Source organism: Populus euphratica, unplaced genomic scaffold (genome assembly GCF_000495115.2).
Source record: "Populus euphratica unplaced genomic scaffold, PopEup_1.0 scaffold448.1, whole genome shotgun sequence".
NCBI classification, from domain to species: domain Eukaryota; kingdom Viridiplantae; phylum Streptophyta; class Magnoliopsida; order Malpighiales; family Salicaceae; genus Populus; species Populus euphratica.
The window spans coordinates 421,767-432,411 of NW_011500031.1; the positions used below are offsets into that span (position 1 = coordinate 421,767).

The 10,645-nt window shown below is 34.5% G+C and overlaps 1 protein-coding gene across 1 annotated transcript; it reads right to left on the reverse strand.

The window, feature by feature from the left end:
• Nucleotides 1-2,560: 2,560 nt before the first annotated feature.
• LOC105142486 (125 kDa kinesin-related protein-like) lies at nucleotides 2,561-9,745 on the reverse strand. Its single transcript, XM_011050141.1, has 23 exons — nucleotides 9,327-9,745; nucleotides 8,899-9,107; nucleotides 8,670-8,799; nucleotides 8,406-8,567; nucleotides 7,819-8,295; nucleotides 7,531-7,628; nucleotides 7,288-7,444; nucleotides 7,121-7,190; nucleotides 6,960-7,036; nucleotides 6,821-6,874; nucleotides 6,650-6,730; nucleotides 6,456-6,567; nucleotides 5,887-5,973; nucleotides 5,630-5,805; nucleotides 5,394-5,555; nucleotides 5,204-5,311; nucleotides 4,880-5,038; nucleotides 4,685-4,768; nucleotides 4,121-4,326; nucleotides 3,899-4,000; nucleotides 3,716-3,825; nucleotides 3,495-3,643; nucleotides 2,561-3,281 (listed from the first exon to the last, which is right to left on the reverse strand). The coding sequence occupies exons 2-23, from the start codon at nucleotides 9,072-9,074 to the stop codon at nucleotides 3,057-3,059; spliced, it is 3,162 nt and encodes a 1,053-aa protein (XP_011048443.1). The 5' UTR covers nucleotides 9,075-9,107; nucleotides 9,327-9,745; the 3' UTR covers nucleotides 2,561-3,056.
• Between the last annotated feature and the right edge of the window lie 900 nt (nucleotides 9,746-10,645).

Consider the following 10,645-nt stretch of genomic DNA (forward strand, 5'->3'; position numbering starts at 1 on the left):
CGCTTTTGAAAACCATCATGACCCTTTGATATTTGAAATATGGATTTGTGACATGGATCAATTCTCAAAGTAGCATAACTTATCTAATAATAGAAAAGTTAGATTTGCTAAGATGATGTTTATTGGTAAAGCCAAACTTTATTGGAGAGATGTTAAGGATTATTTAGAAATAACAGGTAAACCTTTTATAACTGATTGGACCAAAATAAAACAAAAGGTACAAGAAAAGTACATATCCCAGTCTTATAGGAATAAACTCTTAGATCAATGCAACAACCTAACACAAGGGAAGAAATCTATTAATGTGTATATAACACAATTTAACGATTATATAATGAGATATGCCATAAGGGAAAATGAAGTCATAACTTTGTGTAGATTTTGTAAAGGTTTGAATAATGATTTTAGAAAAAAAATTATGCTCATAGGTGTTTTCACTCTTGACTAAGCTTATATTGTGGTGCAAGATTATAAGTTGCTTGTAAAGAGTCGATGGACAAAACATCAAGACCCTCTTAGAATCCCTTTTAGATCTCAAATTAAAAATAATAATTCTTTATTAAGTGCCCCACCTTGTAGACCTAATCTTAGTAGTGCCCAAATTTAAAAAAAAAAAAAAAGATAAAGGCAAACAAATCATTAATAAAATGTCTAGGTTGAGTTCAAAAGTGTAGTGTGTTAAAGGTCAAGGTTTTGAACATATGTTCTTTAATTACACATCTAAACCCTTAGTCATTCAAGAACATAAGGAAATAGATGATAAATAAAACTATTGTATGCAAGTATATGAACCCAATCCTGAAAACTTTAGTGATATAAATAAAAAGAATGTGCAAGAAAAAAAAAACTTAACACTATAAGTCCACATGAGTCTGAAAATGAGGAAGAAGTTTAGAAAACTCTTTAATGGAATTACCTAAAGAGCTGAATACAGTCTTAAAAAAGTCTTCTTATATTAGACCTCTTAAACTATCTAATTCCCTAGCCATCATACTTGATGTTCAGCACATCAAAGGTTTAGAACAACATGTTCATCTCCCCCTCACATTTGACATCCAACACGCCATAAGTTTAAAAGTAACATTTTGAGATCCATAATATTTTACCCCTGACACGTAATGAGAAATATAAAGATAATCCTAATTTACTAGGATATGTTCAAACTATATTTACTAAGGCTTTCAATAGTTTTTTTTTTACTACACATCCTAAATCATATAGTGTTCATAGATCATCTTTCTATGTCTCCTCACCCTAAAATGTCTAATTCAACTGAGTTTTTTGCATATAGAATTCATAATTTACATATTGAGATCATAAAATGAATTCAAGCAAGTAATGAATAATATAAATTTTGAGCTGATTTGCATAAGTATCATGATACAACTTAGACTTGTTCTTTGAAAACTAGTCATAAATTGCAAGTAAATAGTGCTAGATCATTCAAAGTATTGCAAATGATTTAATCAAATAATTATGTCATTAAATTACCACTAAACTTTGATAATTAGCTCTACTTTTGACATAAAGGACTTCATTATATATGAAACACAACAGCTTATTCCTAGTGCTTTTTTTTAGACTTTTGCCCCATTATCCTTGTATTCGGCACAAATGAACATATTAGTGTTACTTTAAATGCATAAGTTGTTTTTATCAGGAATGGTGAACTTTAGCAAATCCTAATATATAGGTTAAACGACCAAATTCAGACTACACTTGTATTATAAGAGACACATCACAACAGATTAATCTTTATCTTTGAGAGCATTATCGAAGTCGCATTGACCTTTATTTAACAAGGACGAGTTCTTCAAACTCCAATAGAATTAATAGGGACACCGGACTCAAGACATTATTTATATACTTGTATGATCATATACAATAGAGGATAGCTCAAACCGTTGAGAAATTGAGTTTTAGCTTATATTTTAATTGAATTTATATGAATTTTTAGTTAAGATTTATAAATTAGATTTTATTTATTGGGTTTGATTTAATTATTGTTGGGTATTTTATTTAATGGATTATAAACTCAATCACTTGTTCAATCACTTGTTCTAGTTAGAGTTTTAGTATTTATATTTTATTTTTTAAAATGTTAGGGTGTTTTGATAAATTGAATAAAAATTGCAAAGTTGTGTATTTTTATATCCCCCATTCTTTTCTTTTTTTGGCCTTTATTTATAATTTTTAGCTTCTTTTTTTAAAAAGCTTCTTTATTTCCTACTTTAATTCTTTTAGTTCATTGTTCTGCATACGAGATACAAGTCAAAATGCAGAATCTCTTGGAAATTCAGGTTTTGGTGAATGAATGGAGGGAAGAGATGCTCGAAAGTTGTTAGGGAAGCGCTATTATAGTGGTACCATGACCGACTGACTGACTGGAACAAGCTGACTGGAAAGAGTTGCAAGAGGTCATTCTGCCTCTGGATAATATACAGTTCCAGTGAAGTCATTAGAACTGAAGATCATCAAGAAGAGTCAGAAGACTGTTCAAAGAGTAAAAAGTGTGAGCAAGTATTTAAATGAGTAGTGTTATTCTACAGAAGGAACAGTGTTGTAGGTAATGCAGCTTGGAAGCTTCCTTTGGATAACTATTTCTTAGGAACAAGTATATATCAAGTACATCCAACTGAATTCACTGTGATATCATCTATTTCAGAGTAATGTGCCAATTAGCCGTAGCTCAACTTACATCATCCCAATCCCCTGCAGAATTTGGGTTTCAGTCTCCTGGTATATCAAAAATTAAATTAAACTAGAAGGTGGTTGCCATTTAAACAACTCTAATCTGATTTCCATGTTTACTTGGCTGGTACAGGCTCAAACAAGATGAACATTTATTTAGCCGTTAGGACTAGTGCAAAGCCTTAGATGCTGTGACTCTCTAACAAAATGAAACTTACTGGAAGTTGATGAAGGGAAGAATTGGAAAATAAATTCTTGTTGACAGAACTGAACGAGTTGAATGCTCCTTCCTGTAGATATTCTTCTGCAAGTATGTGCCTACTGATCCTCTTTCTGTGTCGTTATTGTCTGTCAGTTTCTCCACCTCAGTTGATGGCTGTGAGAGTAACTCTCGAATTATTCAAGGGGTGAACAGACTCACAGACATCTGACAGAATATTTTGATCCTCAGATTCTTGCTGCGCTGATGAATCTCCTGAAAATGTTCTTGACAACTTTTGAAATGTTGGGTTTCTGAGTTCTTCAATAGATTCTGTGCTAGGTGTATTTGATGATCTCTTTTCAAGTGTCAAACAGCAAGGCTCATCCACCTGTTTTGTGTGCATAAATAAATACCCGTGTATATTTTGAAATTAGCAATACGATTTGAGCAGAAAGTCAAGAAACCCGTTCTCCTTTTTCTTAATTGGTGCCTTAGATGAGTAATTGTTTGCCTTTGAAATTACTAAAAGGCCAACGTATTAGATGCTCTGCATGGTTAAAGAAGAATGTGCTGCAAACAATCAAGTTCCTGAAGATCTTACCTTGTATTCATCCAGAAAACATTGCCCAGCTTCCTTGATCTTAAGAATTCTGTGGTAGTGATCGCTTCCCGATCCTTTAATATCTTCAAAAGAAGAAACAGCAATGGAACGGATGTTCTTATGTGCGTCATGATCTAGTTTCAACAAATCTGCAAGCATATTTCTTCAGCTTTTCATTAAAAGTTGTACAAGGATGAGTTTGTATGCAAAATGTAACTCACTCTCAATGGAGGAAAGAAGAGATTTGTATGCAATGCCAGTTTCTTCAAGTGCTGATAAAGCAAAAGAAGAAACTTTTGACAGGATCATGCCGCTGGTTTCCAATTCATTCCTAATAAAACAGGCCAATAAAATATCAGATACATAACCAGAAACATACAGAACTTTTGAAGAGTATTGCTTACCTGGCAATGGAATCAAGAGAACCAACGTTTCTTTTCTGTAGATCAAGAACTGATTCTTGGGCATTCCTTAACTGAGAAACACCCATTCTTGCCTTTGACATACTAAAAGATCAATAATAAAAATAAAAACGGGATACCAGAGCTCCAATAGAATGCTTAAGCTTAAGGAAATGCAGAAAGAAATCCCCAGATTATAATAATTGTTGTGATGTAACTGGATACCATTGTTGAAGGCATTTTTCAAAACCATCCTTTCCGTTATCCATCACAGCTGTAGCAATAAGATAGCTGGTTGCTATTGTTTCCATGTGAGTTGTCAATTCAGATTTAACTGAACAGGAAAAATCTTGCAAATTTGACATTTCGTTCTGTAGCTTGCAGGTTCTGCTGGCTGTACTCTCCAAAAGGCTATTAATTGCTGTTTGAACCTGAAAAGAAAGAACGAAAGAAAGAAAAGCCTAATTAATAAAATTAGTCCAAATATACATAAACTACTGAACTTTTGAAGATGAAAAGGCCTGCACAAACTTATCTGTGAGCTAATGCCAAAAGAGACTAAAACATTATTTGAAGAGAACAAGCACAAGTAGGAAGCTGATGATTTCCATCGAATATATTTAAATTACTTCTAAGCTATGAGCCATGATTTGAAATTCTAGTTATGGCTTCATTGATTCCATTAGGTCTTCATTACTAGACATCCGACTTCTTTATTACTCTCTACAAAATATAACTACAGAACTCATCGGTCTGTTCTACAATTGAAATCAAAGCATAGGCGCAAACCAGGTTTTTCTTCCTGTCATTTGATATATCCAGAAGCTCAGCTACTTTTTCCAAGAGTTGCCTTTTCTCAAAAGCAGCGCAATCCTACAGATGCAAGTCAGTTTATTAGATGGCAGGGTCATTTAAGTAACCTTAAATGGAAGATGTTATCCGAAACTAGTGTGTATTAAATGAAATAAAAAACAAAGTAACCACCTCAAACTCCTTTGCAAGATCATAGAGTTTCTGTCCATTTATTTTTTGGGTCCCTTCCATAATTCGGGTCAAACTAGAAGTGTGTGTGCCTAAAGTCTCAAAGAACTTCATCATAGCTTCAGACATGGATCTTGTCAACTGCAGTGTTTTGGAATGACCCTGCAGACAATTTCATGTCATGGAGGAAACTAATTTGATGAAAAAAGCGATTACCCACAGCTCAACAAATAATAAAATAAAAGGAAAGGAATAGAAGAATCAAATAATAGAAACAACAATTTGGTCCTAATGCACATCACTGAAATAAGAATTTCAGTCAATAACCTGGCGTTGCTGTTCTGCAAATTCAGCAAGCTTTTCCTGTTGATTAAAGAGATCCCTTTGTACATCATCAAGAATGTCATTTATCTCCAGAAACTTCTCTTCCAAAAGCTGTATAAAAATAAAGGTAAAGCACACAGACAATAAGATTCCAATCAACAGGAGCTTCATTAACATAGCAATCAATACCTACACCAACAAGAGCAGAAGAATTCCTTGACACTTCTGAAGTCAAATTTGAAAATACTGATCGATAATTCATATCAAGCTCTTCAGATATATCATCCAAAGATTTAATGCTAGATTCATGCGTGTTTTTCAGATGTCTGACTTGGGTTGTGAGTTCTTGAATACCCTGCAAGTAGCCAAAACCACTAGCAAACTTAAAGTCATGTCTACTAAAAAAGGACATGCTCAGAGACATCCTACCCTCATTTTTTTAGACAGAGAGTAATTGAAATCTTTTTCCATTGATTTCAGGTGCTCCTCCTGTTGTGTTACGGAGGCTGCAACAGTTAGATGCAAAACATCAAGTTGCTGCGCTAATTGAGTTTGGAATTTCTGGACAAGAATTTTGTTCCCATTTTCCAATTTATCCTGCAGTTCTGTAAAGTGTAAACCAGAGAAAGAGTAAGATGTAAGGATTCACTTTTTGGCATGTATAACATGTAAAACTGAGCACAGACCAAGTTTGGAAAACAAGTTGGATGCCTCAGAAGCTGCATGCTCCAGCTCTTCCCGCAGCTCCAATGCTTGTTTTGTAAGGGATTTTTCTATAAAAAAATATTAACAAACATTATTTTTGGAAAGTTGTCATAAACATAATCAGAACTGTTTCTTTTTTTTTCCATTAAAAAAATGTAGTTTTAGTTTCTAAACTCTGAAAGCAAACATACAAGTAGAGGTGTCTGGCTTGGAACTGCTCATAAAACAGGCTTATTCAAGTTTGTTATACTGTTATGATTTGAATTTCAATACTATATGTTCTTCCCATTCAAGATATTGTCATGTATTATCAACAAAGAAAAACAAAAAAAAATAAAAAGTAATTGTTCTTGTGGTAATGTTATGCCGAAAGGACAAAGGAGACAGAGAAGACTGACGAGCATGTGCTATGTTCCTAGTTTGTTGGCCTAATATTTGTCCGCATAAACTCTTCTTGTGTCCTTTCAATTTGAATGTAACAAATTAGGATAAAAACTTTGTACAAGTGATGCTGAAAATTTCCTAAGAATTCTGGTGGCCTTTTTCTTACCGGATTGGATAAGATGAGAAATCAAGTGCTCCTTTTCTTTTATCATTGCATTTGCCTTTCTATTTCTGACTTCTATTTCGAGCAAAGTATTTTGAGTTTTCTCAAAATCTTTCTGCAGTTAAAAATTATAAGAAAAGGGTTGATTAGTCCTTTCAGAAAACTAAATATTTATCACTTTCAAAGGGTTCATTTACTTGTGTCATTTGGAGTTTTTCACTTAATTCAGCTGTCAAAGTTTGCTGCTTATCATAAAGCTTCTGAAGCCCCATGAGTTCCTGATCAAAGCATAATTTGTATTATTTGCTACACCTTCTGTATAATACATGGAAAGAGTCCAGCATATTTCTCCAAAATAAGGTGTTTACCTTGTCTTTAAATACCAAGTCAATTTCCATGCTCTTAATCTGCTCAACCAAGGCCTACACAAGAACATGCAAGAGATAATACAGCGTCTCTTGAGCATGGAAGTCATAACAATGGTGAGAAATCAACAAAATTTTGTACCTTCCTCTCAGCTTCTTCACTTTGGAAACGGTTGTGTGGTATATAAATGCCATTCTTCTCCCTTTCAGCATATATTTCTGTCCATGGAAACAGAAATTATCCCCGACACATTGATGACAATTAGGTTTTTATCATAGTTTAACAAAATAGCTCTTAACAACCTTGCCTATGGCGGTCTATCTCTTTATACAGATCCTTGATCAACTCAGATTTGGCCACCCTCTGATTGACCTAGAGTAGTAACAAGATGACATTGTTATTGTTGGTTCGAAGATGAGAAGGAAAACTAGAAGACATGGGATGACAAAACAGGAAACAAGTGAAGTACCTCTGGTCTGTTTTTGATTTTTTTGGCACGATGAGCATAATCTAGAGTGTTGAGTGTCTCTTCCACAGAATGGATAGATGGTGATACTGTAGCAATTATGCACGTCTTTGTATTCCCACCAAGCGAATCTCTCAATAATCTTGTTAACTTACTGTCCCTGTTGTTACAGGAGTAACAAAAGAATCATTATACTACGATTTCAGCAGGGCATTCTCTGTTACATTAACTGCCAATATGATTTACCTGTATGGAACATGTCCAGAGTGTTCAACTAGTGCATTAATAACTCGACCGAGCGTAAGCAAGCTTTTATTGATCTCCCCAGCTTCCCTAACTCTTCCCTACGATATTGTGTGTCAAATGAGAAGATGCCACAATATAATGGAAATAGATTACAATTAAAATGAAAATGCCAGTCACGCATACATGGCATATAAATACCACAGAAATCATATGCTGAGATAGTAGGCACATCTAAAGCAATTAAAATACAAAACAAGAACGATAATGGTAACTTTATAGTGTCGGTACCTCTTTTGCACCAGACCGTACTACATTCTCAGAACCAGCAAGATCAACAAGATTAAGTTTTCCGCACTTCATTAGCTCCTCCCCATTGGAAGAACTCTCTTTGACATGAATAGTGATGGAAAATATAGTGTGAGAACGGCTGCTTTGCATATTGAGCAGAGAGTCAGCAGTGTGCCGTTTTGCTGACCCTTTCTCCAAGATTTTATATATTCCATCTGCAGTGCAAACAACTTCCTGCTCCAAACCCCTTATAAAAACACCACCTCTACCATCTTCCATGAGGGCTATTGGCTTCCTGGACTTGTCATCCGGGCCATTTAAACTTTCATCTGGTGCAAGCAGGTCCATTATGTCTTCATTGTAAAGCTCTAGAAAGGTAACTTTCATGCTATATTCCTCATTTCTAGCTTCAAGAACATCAAGAATTTGCTGAACTGCCCTTGGAATTATTCCTACATCACTAGGAAATTCTCCACTCTAGCAAGGAAAAGGAGAAAATAGATTAATTGAGATGCAAAAGTACTCAATCAAAACTAGTAGGAAAAAAAAATTATGAAGGCCCCCATGTAGGCAAACTATTCAAGAACCTCTACTACTCCTACTCTGCCACCTTCCATTGTGTAAGTTTTTCCCGTTCCTGTCTGACCATATGCAAAGACAGTGCAATTGTAGCCCTCGAGAACTTCATTCACAAGAGGAGAGATGGCTTCATCAAACAGCTCTTTTTGCTGCGATGTAGGACCAAAAACCTAAACCAAAATATCTAAAGTAGAATTAAAAATGGCAAACATAATGCATTAATCAACACAGCTTAAGTTTTCCAATTCAAGAAATACAATAACGAACCGAACCTTGTCAAAGGAAAAGGTTTTATCTATCTGCTTATAAGCTGTGTTTTGGACCACAGAAACTTCTCCTTTACCCTCATTGCATGAAATCACTACAGGTAACTTTAGCTTCTTCTCGTCGTCATTTAATGGCCTGGATTTTTTTTAACATTAATTATTGGTATTAGTGTTATTTGAACACTTCAAGAAAGCATGCAACAACTAGCAAGAAAGCGCCAAATAGTTTGTTTACCTGCAACGCAGAATGACCTCCACATTGACTCCTCTATCAGGCTTGATATTCGAACTCCACAGGTCCATCGATAATGAATCCCTCAAGCTCCTTCTCACGCTAGATCGCGGAGTTTGAGCTGGCGAAAGCAGGACTGTATTGCATCTCTTCTGCTGCTGCGACTGCGAATAGTCCATAATTGATTGATCTTATACACAAATTCCAACTCGCTGCAATGATCTCACAAAAAAGAAAGTCCTATTTAGAAATTCACAGAAGAAGTAAATAATTGATCTCCTACTAAAAAAAGTCCTACTTCATGATCATTAACCAAAGAGCACTAAATCTCTGTACCAAATAAATAAATTTAAGCAAAAAAAATCGGAACGATCAATCTAAGAAAGAAAAAGAGAAACTAATGTGAGAAAAGTGAATCAGAGTCTTGAGACCTGGATGGCGTTGTATACAAAATTCCACTCGAGAAATCAGCTCTCTATCATTTCACTGTCTGCGAGAGAGAGAGAGTTACGGGGTGAATTGGAATTGCATGGCGTTATTCTTGGGTTCAGCGGAGAGAGGAGGGATTTTTATTTTTTATTTTTTAATCCTTAGACTAAAAGGCAATAAATGTGAAGGATTTCATTCCTTTCGTTCCGCTTTGATACTGTGATGTGACGATGCTTTCAAGGCCGAGGAGTAGAGTTTTGAAAGTGATTTGTGGTTTGAGGAGTGCGCGCGCTTCTGCTTCTTCATGAAACGGAGAGTTTTGGTCAATCGTTGATTAGTGGCAGGCAGCGTGATAAGTGTGATTAATTACACTGATGTGCTCCTCAAAAATTATTTCCCATAATTAACAGCGCCAGCAACAGCTCCCGCCGAGAGAGCGAGGACACAGCAAATTAGGGATTACAACCGCAAATCAAGGATTTGCTACGCAATTATCATTTAAAAATAATATTTCAAAAACACCATTAACAACACAAACTATATTTAAAAAATAAAAAAATAAAAAAACCATTTTCAAAGAGTATAAAGAGAATTTGTGACTCGCTAGGGTTATATAATACCACTCTCTGGTCTGAACAGACCGGCGACAAACGAGGAACGTCATGACTATTGATCCTTTTTGGCTAACAGAGGCTGCTCCACGTGTCTTCCGACATCAACGATGATCGGATCCCATTGTTCATTAGCCTCCTTCACTATAGTCTCTCTAATGGATTATCTATTATATAGATTCTATATCATTTTTTATTACTTCATTAAAGAAATTTGTTGTGTTTACTATTTTTTTTTTTTTTTTTTGAAGTTGTCTTAGTGCACGTTTTGACTGTTCTAGTGAACTTGTTGCTTAAACATACTTGAGATTCTGCCAATAAACCGAGATGCCTAAGATAAATTTGTCTCCTTTGCCAAGCTCGTGTGTAAGAACCTGATTTTTTATTATTTTTTCATGTCAAATAATAACATAAGATCCAAAAAAAATGTAAATTTAGTTAATTTTAATCATTTTTATTGTTTTTGTTATTTTTATTCATTTTGTGTGGGTTAGAAATAATTATAAAAAACAAAATAAATAAATACTTTACAAAAGTATAAAAAAAAAACATAGCTAGGTTTGAAATTGCACCAAAAATTAAGAATCATGGGAAAAAATTGAGGTTGAGAGTTTTTGGGTCATAATTGAAGATTTAATCGAAGAAGAAATTAAAAAATAGCTTAATTTAGTTTAATTTAAATAAAATTGAAAGAAATTACAAGTTAAAGG

Coding starts and splice junctions, on each gene's coding strand:
- LOC105142486 (XM_011050141.1), bottom strand. CDS start 9,074: ATGGACTATTCGCAGTCGCAGCAGCAGAAGAGATGCAATACAGTCCTG. Junction 6,731..6,820: donor ACTTGGTATTTAAAGACAAG/GTAAACACCTTA, acceptor TGCTTTGATCAG/GAACTCATGGGGCTTCAGAA. Junction 5,806..5,886: donor CAACTTGTTTTCCAAACTTG/GTCTGTGCTCAG, acceptor TACACTTTACAG/AACTGCAGGATAAATTGGAA.